General features: G+C 34.9%; 1 protein-coding gene across 9 annotated transcripts in view; it reads right to left on the bottom strand.

Annotated features, from left to right (window-relative positions):
- The window catches only part of ZNF711 (zinc finger protein 711), a 28,342-nt gene extending 7,824 nt beyond the window's left edge, over positions 1-20,518 (bottom strand). Inside the window, exons 1-7 of one of the 9 annotated variants that reach the window (XM_065916010.1) lie at positions 20,388-20,518; positions 18,512-18,639; positions 17,408-17,669; positions 16,937-17,041; positions 10,729-11,271; positions 3,722-3,877; positions 2,748-2,885 (exon numbers count right to left, since the gene is read on the bottom strand). In XM_065916010.1, the coding sequence (XP_065772082.1) occupies positions 2,748-2,885; positions 3,722-3,877; positions 10,729-11,271; positions 16,937-17,015 (916 nt within the window). In that variant the 5' untranslated portion in view covers positions 17,016-17,041; positions 17,408-17,669; positions 18,512-18,639; positions 20,388-20,518. Of the gene's footprint in view, positions 1-2,747; positions 2,886-3,721; positions 3,878-10,728; positions 11,272-16,936; positions 17,670-18,511; positions 18,640-19,609; positions 19,628-20,068; positions 20,213-20,325 lie in introns of those variants that run through there. The other 8 variants (XM_065916008.1, XM_065916009.1, XM_065916013.1 and 5 more) reach the window with 8 other exon arrangements.
- Between the last annotated feature and the right edge of the window lie 4,563 nt (positions 20,519-25,081).

The raw sequence follows: 25,081 nt of genomic DNA, 5'->3' as shown, positions 1-25,081 counted from the left end.
CAATATACGTATAATTATGACTGATTTGCTTTGCTGTATGGCAGAAACCAACACAATATTGTATAGCAATTTTCTTCCAAATAAAAAGTAAATTAAAAGATTGGAAATGGGAGCTGTTCTTACTATGCAATTGAAAACAAGACTCCTTGATTTACAATTAAATTATAGTTTTTAATTAAAAAAGAGTAGATATTTCTGCAGAATACCCTCAAAATTGAAAATGCTCAACAAATAACTGCTGAATGAATGAAACTTTGAAAAATAAAGATAAATTAATGCATTCGAACAACAAAATTTTTCAAAATAAAGAATATACCTGGACCATCCTGAAAATTAAGTAGGAATGAGATCAAATAGAAAGGGAAAAAATAACTAGATTAATTTACCTTTCATTATATACTTCCTAGAAGAGCACACCTAGATTTCTGTTCCTTTTCAAAGCCCAATATCTTATTATTTGTGGTGTTAGTATAAAAGAGGAAGGACCAATTTTCAAAGCACATTCCTATTTAAGAAAAATTAAACTTTCATGCTGCTCACTTATACAGGTAGGATATAAAATAAATCCTACTGAAAAAAAATGCATTAAGCAAAGTTCATTTTAAATAACATAAGATATGTGGTATAAAAATCATGTAAGTAACTTGAGATGAATCAGTCCACAGCAAAACATTTTATAGTATTAGCCAACTCATGGGGGCAATTAGCATAGCATATTTAATGACCTAAAGGCTGATCAAATAGATGTGTTATGTACTTGTCGGGTTAAAAAATAAGAGTTAAAAATATACCACAGCCCACACAATAGGGACAATTGTTTTATTAACATCAAAGTCCTCAAGTTGAGTCTCAGGGAAAGTTACTTCCTCTTCCCCTACAATGACTTCCATGTATACTTCATCTGCTATTTCAGCACAACCTAAATTTTAGAAATAATTGTTTGTTTATAACTCCAAATATTTACTAAATGGGTAAAAATTTCCAAATGATTATCTTTCAAGATTTCAATTTGGTAAATTTAAAAATTATATTAGGCATTTGGGAGGCTAGTGCCACTAGGAGACAATAATTCATCAAAATTCTTACCCTTCTCTTAGAACCTAATCCTATGAAAACGACTTTCAATTTATATAAAACATGTGTGCTTAAAATATACTGACTGATTTTACAGTCCATTGGGCATTACATATTTATAAGAAGAATTGTATTCCATAATTCTGGTTGATAATTCTTTGGAACTCAGAAGCATTTCCCATAGAATCAATTATTAGAAAGTGGTCCATGCTATCCTACTTAATGTAGTAACTTAAATGCAGTACTAAAAAATATAGTGTTGTATAAAAAAATTTAAACCTAGATGGTCAATAAGTTTATTTTATGTGAAAGAATCCACTTAGATTTAATCTGTTAAACAGAAAACTGGCTTGAATCCATGCTTTTCCTTTAATTCACACAGTGGTATTTTCTACTCACTTGAAAAATGTGGAAAAAATATGGGAGAGAAGTATCCCTCTCCTAGGTTCCTTTCTTTCAATTAACCAGAAGGAGACACTGGTCTAAATTTTGCACATCCCCATGGAATTCTGGCATCAGCTAACCTAAGCTTAAGTCTCCCACCTTCCATTGTTCCCCTTCTTACTGACCAATGAGTAAAAAAGAAGTAAAGAATTTAGAGATCAAGTAGAAATTCTTTTTCTAATAAAGTCCCCTAGACTCATTTGTTTTTGACATTTTCAGCTGTGGTATATTATTCATGTTTGGGATTGGAATTCAGCTCCCTATGAATGCTAGGGAAGGAAATTTGAGGAGTGGGGATCATACTGTAGTATAGGTAAAGTTAAGTATTGTCAAGGTAATGCACTCAAGGGGAGGCTCTTGCTCTTCCAGGGCAAATCAAAGTAGATTTTGTTTCAGCATGGCAAGAAGACAGAAAAAGCCTTAGGGAAGGGCTGCATTCCTATACTGAGGTGAGGAGAAAGTAGGAAGAAAGCAAAATGTCTTTATAAGGAAATGTGTATTATAGCAGGAAAGGAAATGTCAGGAGTTTTTTTCACCCTGTGTGGTACTCAGCTCCAAGAAACCTTAAGCAGCAACTACTTAAGAGATCATCAACAGCATAGTAAGTAAAAATCCTGGTGGCTTGACTTGGAAGAATACTTACTCAGCCAATGCCTCAGTAGAAGGAAACAACCAGTTAGCCCTTCCACTGCTAAACTCAGAGAGAGCTCAACAGTGCTCACTGCCATGTGCAAAGAACCCTGGCAGCCGAGTTAGGCAGTCATGAATTTAAATCCTATCTTCCTCATTTAATATTAGATGACCATGGGCATCTGCTTAACTTCTTTGACCATTTTCTGCTTCCATTAAACAGGGATAATACCACCTACCTCAGAAATGAGTTATAAGAATTAAATGAGATAATATATGCAACATATGCAATACACACACAAAGTAGATTCTCAGTAATTACCTACGTATTTGTGAGCTCTAGTAAAGTCAGGAACCGTATGTTGCTGATCTCTGTATCCCAAGTATCTGAGATACAATATCTTTATGTTTGCTCACTTGAACAACACACATATGCATGAATAGTCAAAAGGACCCTTCCCTCTTAATTATAGCAAAGGGTCAGACTTATTTTATTGATATTTTCTACTATGTAGTGCTTAAATCTGAGATTGCTCTTTTCAGAAAAGAATGCATGATGGCTATGGATGAGTCACTACAGTGCCATTTTTTTTTCTTACTGATATCATCTTCTTCTTGAGAAGAATCTTTAACTGCCATGTAAACCATCTTCTCCCGCTGCATTCGGCTCTGGTCAAGCACTCCAGCTACAGAATGTCCATTGGTGTACTCACTCTCTGTGACAATCTCTGTTCCACCTTAAAAGTTAAAACATGTATCAAAATCAGTAAGCATCATGGAATAATTTCCTCCCAGGTGGACCCAGGTTCAATCCCTGGATTTGGAAGATCACCTAGAGAAGGAAATGGCAACCTACTCAAGTATTCTTGCCTGGAAAATCCCATGGACAGAGGAGCCTGGTGGGCTACAGTCCCTAGGGTCACAAAGAGTCGGACATGACTGAGCACACTTTATATTATAATAAGTAAGATATATTAAAATATTTTCCTTTAGAAAAATACTCCCCCCACATATTCTAAGTGTCAAGAGAATTAATTATATAAATTTCACTTTAAATTATCAGTCATTAAAAAAATATCAGTCATTACTAAGAAATAACAATGTATGTGCAAAGCACTTCGTCTTTTACATGTATTTACCCATTTAATCCTTGCAATAATATTATAAGGTAGTTACTACCATTATGACCATTTTATGGATGAGGAAACTGACATAGAAGGAGGTTAAGTAGTTCACCAAAGGCCAGCTACATGGTAGAACTACGATTAAAATCCAAGCAGCCTGCCTCTAGACTACCCTTAAATACTCACAATTTCCTATTCTAAACCAAACTCCCTCCACTCATGTTTTGAAATCTCAACTGGAATCTTCTACACATTTGAAAGAACCTAAGAGTGATTTGTTCTGTACCATATTTATATACAATTTTACATTTTTATATATATAATTTGAAAATATTCCATCCCCAAAGAAACCTATTAAAAAGTTGCACTTTGAAGGCAGTATAAAATAGTTTCCAGAAAAGGTAAGTTCTAATTCCTAACCATTATAGCAATAAATTTAGTATTTATACCTATTTCAACATCATCTTCGGCCTCGGCTTTAAATATATACACTTTTATTACTTCTGAACCAAATCCATCTTCTTTAACATCTTCTTGTGAACCATCACTGCTGATTTTTAATGGTGTGTTCCCCATATGCTCTAATTTTTCCCCAACATCATCTACTGTAAAATATAAAGAGGAAACTATTTCAGCCAAAAAGTACCAGTAGCATTTAGTGGGTGTTAAGCATTAATATTAGTGCAATGTGAAATAATGTGTTAACCACTTACCCACTGTATTCAATTAATAACCTATTATGCAACCATTAAAAGTGGTATAGTTCATGAAAAAGGAATTCAAGACAGATACACTACATGATCATAATTATATAAAAATCTAGTCACAGATTTCAATTTATATATATGTAAAACTCATATTTCAGCTTTAAAGTGATTTGTGAAAAAAATTAAATAATCTTCCATCATGTTCAACATTTTAAGCTAACTCCTAACAGCAAAATTAATAACAAAAATTAGAACATAAAATATATAGTATTCATAAAATAAACTGCCATAAACAACAGTTTCCAAATTAAGTGGCAGCCTATCTAAACAATTAGCATACGAAATCTAGTATCTAAAAAAGAGAAAACACCTGAATTATCTTATAAAAGGGGCATTTTAGAAATCATAAAAATAAAACCTTAGTAAATACTTTTAACTCCTGTTGAGTCAATGGAAGACAACATCAAATCATAAACTGTATCTTCTTCTAGACTTAACCATTGTATGCTTTGCTTCAAAATAATCATAAAAGTATAGCAACATTAATAACTTACACTTAAATTATACTTAAAATTTTTGATTCTTTAAGAATAGTGTTTAGTTTCAAGTGAATATTGTGCATGAACAATGTAATGAATATATTATATTCACAGAGTTTGTTCTTTGGACATAAATATTAAACAATATATTTCCCAAAATATTAACAACATATGCCTACCATTTTTTATTTCAATGCTTGTTCTGTCCTTATAAAAACTGAAATGTAATCTAAGGTGAGAATCTGCTCCTCCCTATTATATGTATCATAATATCAAATATGAAACAAAGAATCATGAAGTCTTGACTACATCTAAACAATTCCAGAACTACTGAAAACAGTTACATTTAAAAGTTTTTAACTCAGTACCCTTAAAAATATGTATTTCAGTTAAGATCTATATGGGTCAAAGTCTAACCTTTACCTCAGTTTCAAATTTGATATGCACAAATTCAAAACTATTCTTTTGGTCTTTCACAATGGTGAAAAACAACACATTTCAGAAATTCTTCCTATAATGTAAAGCTACTTTAACTTTGTGACTAAATATAAATGATTCCTCAATATTTAAGAGTTAAGATAGTTTACTGGTTATAAATAGAAAAAATTTTTTTCATTTCATCATAGACCCTGATTCTATTATCACTTTTTTGGTAAACATTTTTTTGGACAATGGGGCAGATTAAAATGAAAGAAAAAAGATGAAGAATCTGATATTATTCGTTTAACAATCTCTCTTTTAAAATATGTTGGATAAAACAATGAGATCTTTAAAAAAATTACAAGAGTCAAGTAATAAGTCTTGAGAAAAAAAGCACTTTCTCATTCTTAGAAATAAAGATATAGAATATTAAAAATTTTAAAAGTGTCCAAAATATGAATTTTAGGTTGGAATAATTTACAGTAAATTAATGAAAAAAATACTCTCATATGATAAATACTATTTTATACACTTTAGTGGTTTAAAGTGACCACAGTTCCTCCTACAATCAACTGAATTAAAATTGTAATTCACAAAATTAAAGCTCATGAAATGAAATAAGACATTTGTTTGGTCACTTCTCAATAGATTTGTAGCATAATTTCACTTTAATTATTGAAATTACTGTTGCTATTCTGATTCCATTCATACCTTTTCTTAACGCCCACAGTTTAATGTGTACCTTATTTTCTACTTAGATTCCTCAGAATGAACAATTTTGAAATATACTGAGTAAACTTGTTCTGTATTTTAAGTTCATAGAATATGATGAAGTTATTAGATATGCTAGTGTACAGTTTTAGATATAAATTACCAACTTCAAGATTTATTCTATATTCTTTGTTACAGAAAGTACAAAGTTAACAGACTTTAAACAGGCCATCTGCACAACAAAGGAAACTATAAGCAAGGTGAAAAGACAGCCTTCAGAATGGGAGAAAATAGCAAACGAAGCAACGGACAAAGAATTAATCCCAAAAATATACAAGCAACTCCCGCAGCTCAATTCCAGAAAAATAAAAGACCCAGTCAAAAAGTGGGCCAAAGAACTAAACAGACATTTCACCAAAGACATACAGATGGCTAACACATGAAAAGATGCTCAATATCACTCATTATCAGAGAAATGCAAATCAAAACCACAATGAGGTACCACTTCACCCCAATCAGAATGGCTGCTATCCAAAAGTCTACAAGCAATAAATGCTGGAGAGGGTGTGGAGAAAAGGGAACCCTCTTACACTGTTGGTGGGAATGCAAACTAGTACAGCCACTATGGAGAACAGTGTGGAGATTCATTAATAAACTGGAAATAGAACTGCCATATGACCCAGCAATCCCAGTTCTGGGCATACACACTGAGGAAACCAGAACTGAAAGAGACATATGTACCCCAATGTTCATCATAGCACTATTTATAATAGCCAGGACATGAAAACAACCTAGATGTCCATCAGCAGACAAATCGCTAAGAAAGCTGTGGTACATATACACAATGGAATATTACTCAGCCATTAAAAAGAAGACACTTGAATCAGTTCTAATGAGGTGGATGAAATTGGAGCCCATTATACAGAGTGAAGTAAGTCAGAAAGAAAAACACCAATACAGTATACTAACACATACATATGGAATTTAGAAAGATGGTAACGATAACCCTGCATGCAAGACAGCAAAAAAGACACAGATATATTGAACAGTCTTTTGGACTTTGTGGGAGAGGGCGAGGGCGGGATGATATGGGAGAATGCACTGAAATATGTAAATTATCATATGTGAAACAAATCGCCAGTCCAGGTTTGATGCATGAGACAGGGTGCTCAGGGCTGGTGCACTGGGATGACCCAGAGGGATGGGATGGGGGGGGAGGTGGGAGAGGGGTTCAGGATGGGGAACACATGTACACCCATGGAAGATTCAAGTCAATGTATGGCAAAACCAACATAATATTGTAAAGTAAAATAATAAATAAATTACTTAAAAGAAAAAACAGGTAATCAACAGGTTTTAGAGATAGATTCTAAGTCTTTTCTTAATGCAGATGATACTCAAAATACCTAAAATTCAACCTTAACTTTTTTATTTGTTATAAGGCTAACAACATTCAAGTCCCACAGTGTTATTTCTCAATCTACATGTCATCCTAGCTAGTAATAAGTAGGCAATGTCATACAACACAGAATTCTACTGGTGCTAAATATAATATTAAAATAGTAAGGTGCATTATTTGCCAGCCCCACAAAGTGTGGTATCATTCAACATTCTTCTATAGCCCATTGGTACAATTTGATTAAAATTTCATTTTAGTAAAATGTACAATATAATATTCCTTTAAAAAACTAAGTAGACTTTTTACTGCACCCCTTTCTTGTTACATCTATCAAAAAATTAATATGGTGAATATGATGCTATCAGTACAGAGTACAGCTGACTCTTGAACAATGCAGAGCTTAGGGGCACTGACTCTATACACAGTCGAAAATTATGTATACCTTTAGAGTTGGCCCTCCATATCTGTAGTTCTGCATCTGCAGACTCAATCAACCTCAAATTATGTAATACTATATTATATATTTATTGAAAAGAATCCTTGTATTAGTGGACCCACACAGTTCAAACCTGTGTTGTTCAAGGGTCAACTATATACTGACGTACCACAGGGATGGGATAAGGCAATGTATAATGGATCCCTATTACATAATGATGAAACAAACAAAAATGAATAATATTTAAATTAAAAAGGTGTTCTACTCCTAGGTGTATATATCCAAGAGATCTAAAATTTATGTGTACAAAATCTTGTACATGAATGTTCAGGGTAGTATTATGCACAACAGCACAAAAGTGGAAACAACCCAAATGTCTAATAACCAATGAACTGATAAAATTTATATCCATATAATGAAATATATGGATATATTCATCAATATATAGGAATGAAGAACTGACACATGCTACAACATAGATGATCCTTGAAAGCATTATACTAAGTAAAAGAAGTCACACACAAAAGGCCATATATTATACCATTATATTTACATAAAATGTTGAAAACAGCAAATCTATAGAGACAGAAACTGGATTTTGCCTGACAGGTTAGTGGACTAACAGAGTGACTGCTCAAGGGCATGAGGATGTCTTTTTGGGGTAAGAAAAAATTCTAAAATTGATTATGGTGATACAATTCTGTGAATATATGAAAAATCACTGAATTGAACACCTTAAATGAGTGAATTGTATGGCATGTGACTATCTCAATAAAGTTGTTATATTAAAAAATACAAAGGTGGTAACTTTTCCCTTTTATCCCTGAAATTGGTGAGGTTTCATGATATCTCCCATAATGACCCTACCAATATATTTTTCTTTACACAAGAATATTTTCCTGAAAGAAATAACAACTGATTTTATAAGTAAGAAAACAACTTTGAATGCACTATATTGGTTAATTATTTAAAGGACTCTCCTTTCTCCAATGAAGTTTTTCTTAAAGGAAATCATCACCCACAAATGTCTTATGGATGTTAGGTATTTTTAAATAAAAGAACACCTGGGACAACTTTAGACAAATAGTTATCCTATATTAATTTCCAAGTTACTTAGCACAAGAGGAATAGCCTAACTATCTGTTAAGATAAAGAAACTGTGACATTTGGACTGAAAGTGGAAAAAACTTAAGATATACCTCAGAGACTGAGAGAAGACAAACTCCCTACCAACAAAACCCAGCTGCTGAGATTTCCTTATAGGGATTCAGGAACAAGATAAAAGTCTGTTTTAGGTTCTCAATTTTATCTCTTAGAGTAGTTGAAGATATCTTGGGAAAAAAACCAGAGAACTTTTAAAATTAACATTGAGGCCTCTCAAGGCAATTTATTCTTGAACTTCTGAATATTTAATGGTCAACAAAAACCAGAGGTAAAAACATGAATTAAAGATTAAGAGATGAAAAAAAAGGAAAAACTAAATCAAACTAGAGTGAAATAAAATAAATGAAAATGGTAAGATAGAGTAATTAGTCCCAATTTGAATATTCTAACCATTACAAAAAGTCAAGGATCTGGGTGGTGAGAAAATAAATGATATAAATTATTTCATTTTTGTATATCCTATATTCTACAATAAAAAGTTATTTAAGTTTAAAAAAAGGTATTTATTTAAAAATTGTTACAGTTTCTTTACTAATGATTAAGGAGGTAATTAATCCCCAGTCTGAATTCCCCTAAGATGACTCCACAGCAGTTCCAGTATTATTTGAATAACACAATGTTCTTTATAGTTTTCAGTCTAATTCTATTAGACTAGAAGGACAGAAGTCTTTTGCACTTGACACATATGGTAACATCAAGATCAACATTTTAAATTAAAATATTCTAGAAACTTAAAAAACTTTTGCAGAATCAAATCACAGAAGATATGTTGAGATATGACTATTCACAATTCATATAATGCCTAAATTTTAGACCACTTTAATACCAGAGAGTTTAATTTGACAAGTATCCTTTTAAAGGCATACTGAATTTGTTTTGGTACAGAAAGACTTTTGCCATACCATTTTAGAAAACCATACCATTTAGAAAACCATAATCACAGTTTTGCTTTTTTTAAAAAAAATGTCAGGTTAAGATGTAAATATGGAGCTGCTTTAGTAATCCACATCAATTTAAAAAGAATAATAACATTTGCACAGTCTTTTAGTGGCTTAAAATTATTCACTTCAAAACAATGTAAATATTCACTTTGAAGTGCTTATAGAGGAAAAAAGCTAACACATCAGACTTCAGAATCATTATTTACAAATTAAATATAATTTGTTTTTAGTTTTAAATTCACTGATGCACATACATAACAATCATTTTATATACACATACACATATTCTACCTGTTAATTCACTTCTCAATCAATCATTTTTTATTTTAAAAAAGAAAAGAACAAAAATCCTCCCTTGAAAAGTGAAATCTTCAATTAATCTTTACTTCTTCTAGCATGATGACTTCAAATTTTATAAGGAATAGATCCACTTCTTCCTCAAGCTCCACCAATAACTTATCATAAGATTTTTATTATTGCTGCTATTCAGGCAAACCTATCACTTGAAATGAGAACAAGATACTTCTATCTTCTTCATTCAGATAGCATGTCTTAAGAACATTATAAAGTCAGTCTGATATAAATTTGTTTTAAGTATTTTTGCATAGACTATACACACACCTGAACAGACAACAGAAAATAAACACAGGCAGAATTGTAGAATACAACCTGAGTTGATTATTTACTTTTCAAGTATTTAATTAGAAAAACTAATCACACATTTCTTAACACGTTATGCTTAAATTCCTACGCAAAACTGAAATGACAACTCCACTATCTGTCAAATTAAAGAGAAAGCGGTGGTTTCATACAATTACCCATTTTGGAATACATATATTTGCCATTAAAATTTTGTGTCATTTAATGTTCTTTTTGAACCTTCCAAATTCATATTTTTATTCTAAGATATTAATAAATTGCATTAGTTTACTCCATTGTAGGTATGAATTTTCAGAGTAAATTAAAAACATGAACAAATTCAAAAAGCCATCTCAACAACACAGCTTTGAAGAAAATTACTTTTCAAAAAGATTACCCACATGACCTTTATTGAACAGATCCCCCATCCCAGAAAACCTGTCCATGTTAAACATTCATCAACTTCTACCAAGTAATTATGGAACTTAAATGTCACTTACAAGATATCATTAAGTAGTCTTCAGAAGTGCTCTTGACATCATCATCATCATCATCTTCAGTTTTAATAGTAACTGTAGAACCAGGAACACCACCAGCTGCTTGAATCACAGTTTCTGTATCTGAATTAGTTACAAGAACCTCCTCTGACACCATTGTGGGAGAGTCAACTCCTGAAACACAATCTTGGACCACATGTTCCAAGTGTCCATCAGGACCAGTAACAAGATCAGCCACAAAAACCTGCTCAGGTACTCTAACGGTTTCTGTAATTAGCTCAGACGTCAAGATGTGATCACCATCATCTTCCTCTAAATCTTCTTCAATAGCAACATCAGCCTCAAGTACAGCTTCAGGAACAATTACACCTTCTGTTACTACATCAGTCTCGGTAATGATATCAGGCCCATGGACAACTTCAGCTGCAAGGCCATGATCAAGAGTTATCCCACCATCTGTGACAACATCAGAAACTAATACAGCCTCAGGAACGGAAACAACAATATGGTCTCCATCGATATGCGCAGTACCAGTCATTCCAGCAACTACAATACAAATTATCCAAAGAAAGTAATCTTATTAATTAAAAGTATTTATATATCAGATGACATAAAGTAGTTTTAAAATTAGAAATAGTCCTGGGAAAATTAGGATTTTAAAGAGCCACTGACAGTTAAACTGCAATAAAATCCCCCACCAACCAGGAACTGAGGGGGACGTGAAAGAGAACAATGTTAGTAAAATCTAAGTTAAAACCTTAAAAATAATATACTTTATTTTGAAGTAAAACAAAAAAGCCACAGTGAGATACTGAACAGCTTAAAAAAAAGAAATAAGTACCACCACAGGTCAGTGAGGATGCAGAGAAACTAAATCTCTCATATGCAATGGTAGTAGCCACTCGAAAATAATTTGGCAGTTTCTTACAAAAAACATGTACTTACCAATACAACCTAACAATTGCACTCTGCAGCATTTCTCCGATAGTTACTAAAATATGTTTACACAACAAATTTATATGATTATCCATAACAATGCATAGTAGATATTATTTCTAGTAGCAAAAGAAAAATGAAACTCAAATGTCTACAGCATGCAAGTGATTGGTTAAGCCATCTTTGGCACATCTTCACTATGGAATACTACTCAGCAATAAAAAAAGGACGAGCTATTGATACATTAACAACCTGAATCAACTGCCAGAAAATTGTGCTGAGTGAAAAAATTCAATTACAACATACAATATACTGCATAATGTATAAATGGAATCATTTATATAACATTCTCAAAATTCTAAAAGCATAGAGATGGAGAGCAGATAGCAGTTGCCAAGGATGGGGGTGTATATGAATATTTTGGCACAGCACATACACAGTGATGAACACCATAAATACATGCTCACTGTGTATCTTCACTGTGGTGGTGTCTATACAAATCTATATATGGAACAAAACTGCACAGACCTATATACACTCACATACACACAAATGGTAAAAACTGAATGAGGTCTGTAGTCTAGATAACAGTAATGCACCAATGTTAATTTCCTGTTTTTAATATTGTACTAAGATGTCACCATTGCAGAAACATAAGTAAAGGGTTTATGGGATCCTATACACTATTTTTTCTACTTCCTGTGAATCAAGCATTTCAGAAAGTTAAAGTTAAAATAAAAAGGACACAAAAACATGAAAGGGTGCTAACATGTTAAATTGAGTTAATAAAATATGACAGCTTAATACATTAGACAATACGTATTATAAACATGAAAGTCTCTGAACTTCTTTAATTTTATAAGAATTACTATATTCAAAAATGGGAAGCATCTTTTCACATCTGATTTGGGGAGAAGAAAACAACTCATTTTAGATAAAGATTTGGTTTATTTAAAAAAACACACATATAGACTCTGAATTGTATTAAATTCTAAATTAGTAAAACTGTAGGAATAAAGCTTTAAATAACATTTATCTTGAGCAGCATGGTAAACGCCAACTCCTACCCTCTTGTAAATATAATTAAAAGAGTGTAAAATTCCTTCACGAGTAATTCTGTTACATTCTGCCTCTCTGAAGTGATGCAGTAAACAAATTAATAGTTTATGGACCAAGTTAAAAGAAAATTACCTACATGAATCCAGTATAAAGCCTTTTCTACATAATGATCACTTTCTATACAGTAATAATCCAAAAGAGTACAATTTGTTACATGGTTCACTATTATTAACCAATTCATTACTAAAGTTTGCTGGTAAATTAGGATGGAGACCAGTGAACACATTAAAAAATAAGGTGAGAAGGGAAAGTTACCTTTCAACCCTTCTGAAGCTTTCTCACTATTCTCAAATTCTCACAAAAACCACCATATTACCCAAAAGGACACAGCCTCAACCTTGAAAATCAGTAGACAAAGGGAGTGTGTATAGAATAAGAACTTTCTATTCACTTTTTACTCCACTGGTCATTTTTGTAGACAGGGAGATGGTGAGGGTTCAAATTTAGTATTCAACCAGACTGAAAATGCAGTTTTTAGCAAGGAAAAACTAAATTCTAAGCCTATAAAATTCACAGTATTGAAATTCTATGTATATGAATAATAACATTAAAACTATATAAATTTTTTTCATAAATTAGACTTAAAGTGTGGGAAATTCCATTTATTTAAGAACACAGCTAGAAGATAGTTTGTTTTCTAAAGGTAGGCACTAAAGAAGGATGGAAGGACAGAATAATGCTAGTGCTGGCTTGGGTTCAGATTAACCTGTTTGGGAGGATTCTAATAAGATGGAATAAGTGCTTCTAGTTTACCTAGTTTTCACTCTAGCAGGAACATACAGGTCAAAATAAATCAGATCTAAACCAAAAAAATCCAAACATGCTTGTTTACCCTGAATTAAATAATTTAAGAATCTTAGACCAAGAATTGATGAGTTCCCACAGGGTACTGGCAGAAACTCAGACCATGATCCAAAATGCTTTTCATTAAATTCTGCTCTTTCCTCTTATCAACTCATTTATTAAGATTCCACTGAATTTCTAGACAAAGTTATTTTAGCTACACACTAGCTATATTTATTATTGAATACTATGCACCAAGCAACCTAGTATTTTACATATAATATCTCATTTAAGCCTCAGAACTGTGAAATAAGGGGACTGTTATTATCTCCACTTTAAACACGAACAAACGACAGTTTAGAGAGATTAAATAAGCTTGCTCAAGGTTCAAACTGGGAACTGAATGCTTTTTTTTAAACTCTAGCCTGGCTTTTTTAACTTTCCTAAATGAGGAGAACAGAATTTACTTACTCTAGAGACTGATTTTTGAGAAATTTATAGGGCTAATCAAGTGAATCACTACTAAAGGAATAGATTGAAAGAGAAAGAATAAAAAGACCTACCATAGAGTGACTTATTTAAAATTTAAGGCATTTAGTAAGCAATATTAAAAGGCATTAAAAATTTATCTTGCTAGGTAGCAAACTATAAACAATATGAAAAAAAATTCTTTTAAAAGTGTGAAATCAATTAGATGACCAGATAAGAGTAAGAAACAAGTCATTATTCCAAGCATTTCCCCTCTTACTAAAGTTGCTTAAATTAAATGTGAAAAGCTGAATTTCACCAGAAAGCATAATATTTGGTATTTGGGGGGTTTGTTTTGGGCCACCATATACTGCTATTTTGCTACCAAGTCTCAAAGCAATATGGGCTTCCCAGGTGGCTCAGTGGTAATGAATCCACATTTGATCCCTTGGTCGGGAAGATTACCTCAAGAAGGAAATGGCAACCTACTCCGGTATTCTTGCCTGGTAAGTCCCATGGACAGAGGAGCCTGGTGGGCTACAGTCCATCAGGTCACAAAGTTGGACACAACTTAGCAACTGAATACACATGCAAACGCACGCCCAAAGCAGTATGGACTTTTTTTAGCAATAAAATCTTAAACAATTAGATTCAACAGCACAGATTCCAAGGACAACTATTATACTGAGACATGCACAAGTTATCACATAAAGCATACTATTGTAAAATTTAAAGTATCCTTGAAAAGAAACTGGTCTGATAAATTTCTGAATTAAATAGTTCAGACTCTTAATATAGTAGCCATTTCATACCAACCAAAAACGTAGAGAATTTAGAGATCCTATACCACATAGTGTGTTTACTTAGCTAGCTCTATCTATGCTACACTCATGTTTCACAAATATCATTAATTTCTAGGTTTGAAGATATCTAAGTTTTTAAGCTAGCAAAAATTTAAAGAGAATGTATCTAATTTTTAATCAAATTTTAGAATCTGTAAACCTTAGTATTATATATAAGGGCTTAATTAAACCTCAAGACAGCGAGGAGGAACAATGGAAAGAAAGGTAAGAGGAACACCAAGTAAAAATTCACCAGCACCAGACATTTTTTCAATCTTTGAAAGGTACCAAGCTTTGCTTGCTAATGGGCAACTTCTTCAGGAGTGGGGATGGGAGGGGTTTCTGGCACTTTATCAGATGCCACAGGGTAAGTAATATTTTGTATAAAATGGACAAAATACTGCATTTCTTCCATAAAAAATCTTATTTTGCATCATTTATTTTCAGATTCCAGATATGAAAGATGTCATATAATATTTTTCCTTCTCTGACTTCACTCACAGAGACTTACACACTTAAGAGAATGAACTTATGACTGCTGGGGGGGAATGATGGGGGCAAGGCGTAGTTGGGGAGTTTGGAATGGACATATAAACACTGCTCCATTTAAAATGGATAACCAACAAGGACCTACTGTAAAGCACATGGAACTATGCTCATTTGGCAGCCTGGATGGGAGGGGAGTTTGTGGGAGAATGGAAACATGTATATGTATGGCTGATTCTCTTTGCTGTTCACCTGAAACTATCACAACACTGTTAATTGGTTATACCCCAAAACAAAAAGTTTAAAAAATACCTTATTTTTAAAAGGTAAAACGTTAAGCTTATTAAAGTGAACATTATTATAAACTTATTATACTGAATTTCAAGTGTTCCATAATTCAAAAAACTTATCTCTTGCAAGGAATTCACAAAATTCTTTTTAAAATCTCTTACACTTCAGCCTTTTGCCTTCTTCTAGAGTTTATTCCCATACTTTGTCCACCTAAAATCACATCTAGGTCATCTATAATCAAACAACTCACTTCTGACTCTTTAAGCAGAGTAAATCCATGATTCCTTTTTGTGTCATCAATTAACAACAACTCCTACCACATTAAATCTGGAGAGGACATTAAATGTTATCTAGTCCAACCCACTCATAAAAGTGAATTAAGTAATTTGCCTAAGTTTACATAGATAATAGGACTGCCAAGACTAGAATCTAGTTCTGAGTCTCATTACAGTGGGCTTTACAACACCAGACAAAATAACATATTCAACCATATTACCTAAAAATAGTATAGCCTTTTCTTAATTGAGCAAAGTATCACTCTTTGTAGTCTCCCATTTCTAATTGTATCTTTCACATTCCACAATATCTCATATTTCTGTTTACTTTTTAATCCCAATTTACCATTTGTCTCTTCTACTCTCTGATCTTTTCTGTAATTCTTACCACCCTATCACTGCCACTTATACTTCAGATACCTCTCTCTTCTATCATTCAGACTGACTTTGCCCAAATTCAGATTATTTGCTGTTAAGGGAGTCTTATCATTGTCAAAATGACTGTTGTTAAGAGGCTACTGAAAAATCTGGTCACAAAAATAGGGAATTTTTTTTTCAAGAAAATAAAAAGGTAATGCTATTAGTGAGAACTTTCTAAGTATATGGATCAAAATATAACTAATCACCTAGTGCAAGATATTCCTCTATCACTATATAAGCATCTAACTTCTTTGAAATGACAAAAGTACTTCCATTTCCAGCTTATTAACAATGCAACGTAAAATGTATTTTAACATTTTCTAACATGAGAACTGCTGTAAATATTTATGTAAATTGTTTTTCATGTCCAATGACATATTACCACTATATTCCAAGTTTCCTTACTTCAATCTACCCACAAAATTATAAGAATGATTTTAACTAGACTATTGACACATAGATTTACTTAAATAAGCCCTACAAATGTATTTTCTTGGCAAAGGAACAATTTTTCATTGTAATTCTCCCCTTCCCCAATAGAATTTTGATGTTTAGTTACAAAGAAAAAATACAACAAAGAAAATGCTTTACCAAAATCCTGCATAATCATGGTATGGGCCATTCTAGAGTCTGATGTGTGCAATCCAAGACTTCCACCACCTGGATCCATACTTAGTAAAGTTCATTCACAAATCTCTGTAAAAGAAGTGTTTTTTAAAATAGTTTAAATGCATTTAAGTCAAAGTCAATTGTTTTGAGAAAAATGCAATTGAAAATGTGCCTCTCAACCAGGTGTGCAAATCTCATTACAAAGGAAAACAAAGCAAACAAACAAAAGAAACCTTGCTTTATGCTTTATGTGACAACCATAAATAAAAGAAGGGTCAGTGGAAGTAAACCAAAGATAATGGAGAAGAAGCACAAAGGGGATGAGCCACAGGGAAGTGATAGACGCAAGCAAAAGAACAAAATTGCAGTATTGATGTTCCAGTTAAAATATAGGTTATTAAATAGGAAGAAAAAGAACAAGATGACAACAGACAATAGTTGGGGTATTTATACATTACTAGAGGACTCAGGTGTCTAGTATTAGTGCATTTCATCCAGTGGCTCTCATCCATTTCTTCCAGACCCAGTTCAGCCCTGCAGCGTAGCTCTGCAGATAAACTTGTGTTTCACCTCTGGCTCCCGGGGTTCTACTTATAATGAAAAATGTTCTATCCCAGTTTCCCTGGAGTTCTTTGAGCCAGTAAGGACTTCTTGCCTTACTCTACTACAATCTCTTGGCTCACAGTTTTGAGGACTCATGAAACATGACTGCTTCCTAAATGTAGCAGAGATAAGATCAATCACATACAAACATTTAGCAAATAGGTTCTTTCAGAATAGCTTTTACTTGTAACTGTAACTTGTAAGTTTTTTCATTAATAATTACTAAAGCCATGCTAGCCTCATGCTAGTTTTGAAAGCAAGGGCTCAACCTATTTCATTTCAAATGACTTATACTATATTTAAGATCACCAGATAGTATGGACCTAAAATTAGGGTCTGTAACTTAATGCTATTTCTTAAAACTACATGTATACTTTACTCTCAGATACAAGCTTCTAAGCAAATCGACCAAAAAAATCTGTCAATTTTATAGAACATTTCCTCATTTTTAGTTAGAAATGTTTAATAAATTCGGCTTAATCTATTCTTAAGTACAGGAGATCACTAAGATTTTTTTTCCTTGCCTCAAAGTTCTATAGGTATACAGAAGGCAGGAAAGTCTCACAGAGTAATCTTTATCAACACTTGAGTCATATATCTCAAAATCCTACAGCAGTAGGTGACATCTCTGTATATCACAATGATTCAAACAAAATTACTTTATATGTGAGCACACTCTGAGCTGTATTTTTGTTATCTTTTTTAAACACCACATTGTTTTCTGCCTTCAAAATGAAGTCAAGAGAGTTCACAACTACCTGGGTCTTCGGAGAGATAAATTAAAATGCCATAATGACTTATTTCCAACATTTAAAACAGTGTACTATTTTAAATTTAATCAGAATAACTGCTTTATCACATGACCAACAGAACAATTACAAATGCCTTTAAAATGTTTTAAACAGTTAATTTTGCCTAATTATTAAACAAAACATGAAGTAATTTGTTAATCACCTTAATATGAGTATCCTGAAGAAACTGTAGATTTTCTTACATATTGTAAAATAAAATCTGCAGCACTTTGTTTTTGTTATTTTTCCTTCTGAACTACGTTATTTTCTTTGGAAGAACGTTCTTTTTACCTATTGTAAAAATACATTCACAATTAGATATCTTAAAACATTTTGAACCAAATCTCTGACACAACTTAAGAATTGTCTTTACACTTTAATGTACAGGGTGAGATTGGGAAGGGTTCATATGCTCAAAACTGTTAACCTAAAAAGCAACCAAAGGGATTCTAACAGAAATACCTACCTACAACATTACTTCACTTAGAATCCGACCATCTGATTAAACCAAAATCTTTCCTAAAGCATATTTTAAAAATCACTAATAACATTTTATTTTGGAAAGTAAAAGAGAACCAACCAAGGGCAAGTTTTATTCTTGCCAAATCCATAGAAAAAAAATCTGCACTAGTGCTCAATGAAGTGTAAAGATTTTAACACATAGTGCAACTCTTACAGGAATTATCACACTGTAAGAATATCAAATAAACTGGAGCACCTTTTTTCCCCATATAGAAAGTTTCATTAAGATCAATAACGAATGGGGTATGAGAACAGCAGTGTATTAAGGATTCAGTAGCCAATATAGCTAGGCTTCTCAGTAGGCTGAAGAGTATATTTCACATCCTTATTGAATGGAATAACCACACCAAGTACTCTTCAAGAAAACATCTCTCCCTCAGTGTATGTGGAGCAGAAATCACAAAACAAAAATCAAAGCAAGACAAAAAACAAACAAGCAACACCCCCCCCCCCCCACACACACATTTTACTCTCACTCGTCTCCTCTAAACAGATTACTCAGGGCCTAGCTTCCCGATGACGTAAATAGGGTGAGGGACAGGAGAAAAATCCTAAGGCGGTAGAACAAGAGAATGTGAAAGTAGTATAAGCAGAGATAGGAGACAAAGGAGCCCTGGCAAGTAGCTGTATTGCAGCTTTGGACGCAACCCTCTTCCCGCAGAAGTCTCCCTTTCCCACGATCACGCCAAGTTTCAATCATTCTGAGCACAACGCACACACGTGCCCTCCCATACATTACCCATCTCCCTGGATCTTCAACCAAATGAGAACCTTCGCAGTGGAAAAGCAGAAAGCGAAGAGACAAGAATACCCTTTCCCCTCCTCCCTCACTTGGTGCAGCAGTCGCCACCGATACTACCCACGCCGTGCTGCCCAACCCCTCACCATCTTGCTCCCTCTGCCCCGCTACACGGGAGACGGCGGCAGGGAACCAAAATGGTGGTGTTTTAGCGAAGGCGACAGTTGCCGCACACGGCCCCCACCCCCAGCGCAGGCTCTGACGGCTCCCTAGCCCCTAAAATGCCCGATTCGGTGCCACCCTCTCACAAACGCCGTCATCCCTCGCGCTTTCCAAGGTTACCAACCGCGGCTGGCGGGGACGGGGGCGGGAGCGAGATGGGGGAAGTGCAGCTGAGAGGAATGGGGGGGTGGGTAATGTCGCCGAGAGAAAATGCCAGGGGGCCGCCGCATTCTTCACCGTTTTGTTTTCCGCCATTTTCCCGTCACCCTAAACCACCGACGGCCTCCACGACGGCTCTCGCTCCCGGGAGCTGTGGCCTCGGGGAAAAACAGGGCAGCCGAAGGAGAAGTAATTCTCTCAATTCCCCGAGCCACCCGCTGCTGAGGAGAAACACTGTCTGCCCGAGCGGAGGGAACGCTTAGGGACTAGACGCCACTTCCATTGTTCCCGTCGCCCTACACTACGCGCTGGGTGTGAGCCTCTTCTCTACTCACCCGAGCGACACTGAGAGCAGCGGATCCAAGTCCCTGTACTCTCTCCTTAGGAGTCTCCTTACCTGGCGCCGCCGCCGCCGCCGCCACTAGGATTCTGACCGCGCTCCGGATTTCTGCGGGGGGCGGCAGCTGTGGATCAGCGAGCTCCTCACATTCGGGTTTCCGAGGTTCCGCAGCTCGAGCCAATCACAAGCTACTCTGCGTCTGGGAGGCGCGCCGCCTAGCCCTCTTTTATACCGCGCCTGACTTGCTGAGGTTGCATTACGTCACGCTCCCCTTGCTGCAGGGTAGGGGGCCGCGGGGGGAGCGCGCACGCGCGCGCGGTCGATTGAGAAGCCCGCGCTGGGTTTCTGCCCGGAGACCCCGCGGACTTGCGAGTCGATGCTGCGGCGCCGGGCGAGTCTCAGTGCGCAAGCCTGGATCTTGGCGCGACCCTGAGGTGTTTCCGTCGGGAGATGTTCTGTTTTCCAGGGTTTCTAAAGGAGAGGAAGAGGGGGAGGTGGGGAAATCCATATCCGAATGGCCATCCACTGAACCTCGCGTAGATGTTGAATAACGTTTAAAAAACAAACAGTCCTACACTCGAGGATTTGACCGGTTAGGCTGACCTGAGTGATAAGAGGTATGCTTCCCCGAAATGAAACCCTTATATATTTTGCAATTTCCCTCCTTCATTCTTTTTTATATTTCCTAGTGGTAGACAATTCGATCTAGAAAGTAAAGGGAAGAAAAGCATAGAAAGGAAGGGTAGACAAGGGACCAAAAGGAAGTAAATACCAAATATCTCTTGATTGTGTCACTTTCAGCTTGTGTCTGAACAAAATGGGAGAACAGTGAGAAATTCAGTGGTAACGGCTGGGTAAAAGAGTGATGCGATGTGACTAAAAGACTGCATTTGCAAAGGGCCTTATGTTCTGAAAATTTAGCTTTGGTGCCTAGAGCATTTGGAGTGAGTAACAGTGTTTAAGGCGGGAAAGGATACGATTCTTTAAAAAGAGAGAAGGTAGCAATACATTTGCCTAAATAATTTGAATATTTTTACAAACAAAGCATGTTATTTTTCTCGGTCAGCTAGATAATTTCTCCAGGTTTCTATAACCTAATATACAAATAATGGTTTTGAGAAACGTAAAGGAGACTCAGTATGAAAGCCCTGGCATAGTATCTGGGCTATAGAAGACAGGGAGTCTACAAACTGTATACTTGCAGAGCCAAGTAATAAGTATTTTAGACTTTGAGGATTATAAGGTCTCTGTCAACTATTCAAGTCTGCAACTGTAGCACCAAAGCAGCCATAGACAGTATGTACACAAATGAGCATGGCTGTGTTCCCATTGAACTTTATTTATGGGCACTGACATTTGAATTTAGTCATTTTAAAGTGTCTTGAAAAATTATTATTCTTTGAATTTTTAAAAACTATTTGAAAATGTAAAAAACATTCTTAATCCACTAAAAATACAGGCAGCCATCCAGATTTGCCCTGTGCACGGTAGTTTGCTGACCCCTTAGGTGTTACTTGTTTACTTTTATTTTGCCTCCAAGATAAAGACAGTTTTTTTTTTTTTTTTTCTTTTATGAGTATATTCCTGTAGGTGACGTGTTTCTATATTGGGTTCCCCGGTAAATACTATTTGAAAGGTCTTCTCCCAGTGACAATTCTAATAAGACATGGAAGAATCTGAGAAAGATGTGGGGGTTTTTACATCAACCTTTGCGAACAGTAACTTGTAGTAGATAATTTTTAAAACCTGAAGATCATTCTTGCGCCTTCCTCTTTCTCCAAGTATCTCTTCCATCAAAATGTCCTGCGACTTCTACTTCCTTAATATCTGTGTAGTTCATCCTGTTTTTTTATTTTTTTTTCCATTCCTAATCTCATTACCTTGTTCAGGTTCACATCCCTTCTTACCTGGATTACTGTAACACCTTCTTAACTTGTTCATCTTTTCCATTTGCTCATCAAATCCTGAAATCAGAAATAACCAAATAAATAAAATGCTTGAGATCAAGCCTCCCAACTCCATTTTTCACTTCAGTTGAGACCCTCAACAAATAGAACTCTGCAATTAAGCCTCCTAAATCATTTCGGCTACAAGTCTTTGCTAAAAGTCATATCTTTTACTGTGTAGAATCTACATCACCACAGAAATCACTTGCATAACAAAACAAACAAAACTGATATCTCGCTCCCCTGCTTAAGCATTGCTGTAAAATTCCCACTAGAAGTCAAGGATGCCATTCAAGCAAGGAGAGAAGGAAACCTGTAGGACTGCCAGCTGGGCAACAATGTGGAAGACCATCCAAGCTACGTCTTTTAGCTTTTTGGTCAATATTTATTTGAAGGGTAAATTAAATACTATGTTACGGATGGCTATTTGTGCTATTATTTTAAATAAGTGCTGCTTTTATATTCATGCTTCAGCTTTTTGCTGTTTCACATTAACCAATAATATTTGTTAGGTACTATAAACACTTTGTAGCTTACTTTGTTTTATAACTTGCTCACTTCACTCCATCTACTTTCTTTGGTAGCCATGACCAACTAATAGTGTTTTGCCTTGGTACATTTAGAAACCACGCGTTGCTGTCTCTTCTTTCTCATGTGCTTCTGAAGTCACAGTTTATCATCAGATATATTCCCTTTAACCTCAACTTGTTCTATGAAAACTCTTAGCCTTCTTGCTTTAACTGGCACCTGACCATCTCCCAAGGAAATAATCTAAAATGAATTAATATAAGCATATTCAAGATCATCTAGAAGACCACTTTGTAAATAAGCACTGTCATGCGTCATCAACACTCACACTTGTATTTACAAGCACATCAACGCCAGACAGTACCACTTTAGTTGTTTCGGGTTGATATACAATGAACAAGTCAGACCTTGTAAACTATGTGGTCAGGTCCTATACCAGGTCCTGTATTATGTGGTACATAATACAATTTCTTGGTAGTCAGAATAAAGTACTAGGGGAAGTGAGTCATCCCATAGCATACAATAAAATAAACTATGCTCCATATGCCATTGCAGAGTCATATTCATGTTATGAAATGTAATTTAGTTTCAGCAAAACAATCTAATGCATAACATTAAATTAATGCTGTTAATTTATTAATTTTGTTGTTTATCATTTTGGTTTTTTAATTGTATCAGCACTGTTAGCTTCAGAAATTTATTTATACAGAGCTCTACTATTATTTATGTTTAAGTAACATTATAATGGGGCTTCCCTGGTGGTTCAGTGGTAAAGGAGCCACCTGCAATGCAGGAAACGAAGATTCAATCCCTGGGTCAGGAAGATCCCCTGGAGAAGGAAATGGTAACCCACTCCAGTATTCTTGCCTGGGAAATCCCATTGACAGAGGAGCTTGACAGGCCACAGTCCATCAGGTCAATCAGTCCAAAAGAGTCAAACATGGCTTAGCGACTAAACAAAAACATTATAATAAAACCAGGTTAAATCAATGTTGACTACAAATATTTTCCTTTAGTCTATGATAAAAATTGCAAAGGGTCAGACACTACTGAGCACACGTGATAAAAATATACAAAATGATGCACAAAATCTCTAAATACTATGCTACAGAAAAAGTATCAAGACTTCTTGAGGGTAATAGCTAACTCCAGATTTGAGAGGAAATAAATAAGATGAAACTGTGTTATGCTGTTGTGTCAGTGAGCAAGAAAGCCATCAAATACTAATGGGATCGTGTCAAAAATACATGAGCATCAAATAATGATAGTAACTACATGATTACTAAGTGATTTAAACACGTAGAATATGTAAAAACTCATTAGTTTATTAAAGATACTGAAAGAGAAATAGAGAGATCGCCCTCCCAACCCCCATCAAAGAAAACATCTCATTAGATACCATTTGAAGTAAATAAAACATCAACCCCTTACTCTGACAATTAACAAAGGAAAGGAACTCAGTATTTGATTCTGCTTTTCCTATACAAACTATTTCAGTACAATCAAATAAGTCTAGGTTGATGAGGGGAAGTTCTTTTTCACAAGAAATATAATAGATATAGAATAAACATAGAAATAAATGTAGAAAATCACCATTTGACAACCTTTAGTGAAGTCACAGATTCAGGCAGTAATCATCAGGGGGTGAAATATTAGATGAAAGACTGGATGAAAAGCTATAAATTAGTTCAGGTTGTCATCACCTGAACCCTCTAATCAGTTTCTCCCCATCCTGTTTGGCATTTGGTATTATCACTGTTTTTTTTTTTAAATAATTTTTATTTATTTATTTTTGGTTGTGCTGGGTCTTTGTTGCTGCATGGGCTTTTCTTTAGTTGCCATGTGCAGGCTTCTCATTGTGGTGGCTTCTCTTGTTGTGGAGTATGTGCTCCGGAGCATGCAGCCTTCAGTAGTTGCAGCTCCTGGGCTCTATCTAGAGCACAGGCTCAATAGTTAGGGCACACGGGCTTAACTGTGGTGCACGGACTTAGTTACTCCACAGCATGTGGGATCCATAATCAGGGATCGAACCCATGTCTCCTGTATTGGCAGGTGGATTCTTTATCACTGAGCCACCAGGAAAGCCCATCATTGTTTTTATTTCAGCTAGTCTAATAGATATGTAGTGATATCTCATTGCAGTGTTAATTTGCACTTGTCTGATAGCTAATATTGCTAAATATCTTTCATATGCTCATTTGCCATAATCTCTATGGTGAAGTGTCTTTTCAAGTTCTTTACCCATCTTTTCATGTGGTTGAGTTTCATATTTTTCAA

The sequence above is a fragment of the Muntiacus reevesi genome, chromosome X (genome assembly GCF_963930625.1).
Source record: "Muntiacus reevesi chromosome X, mMunRee1.1, whole genome shotgun sequence".
Lineage (NCBI taxonomy): Eukaryota > Metazoa > Chordata > Mammalia > Artiodactyla > Cervidae > Muntiacus > Muntiacus reevesi.
The sequence above is the reverse complement of the archived record's forward strand: the minus strand, read 5'-3'. Positions and strand labels throughout refer to the sequence as shown.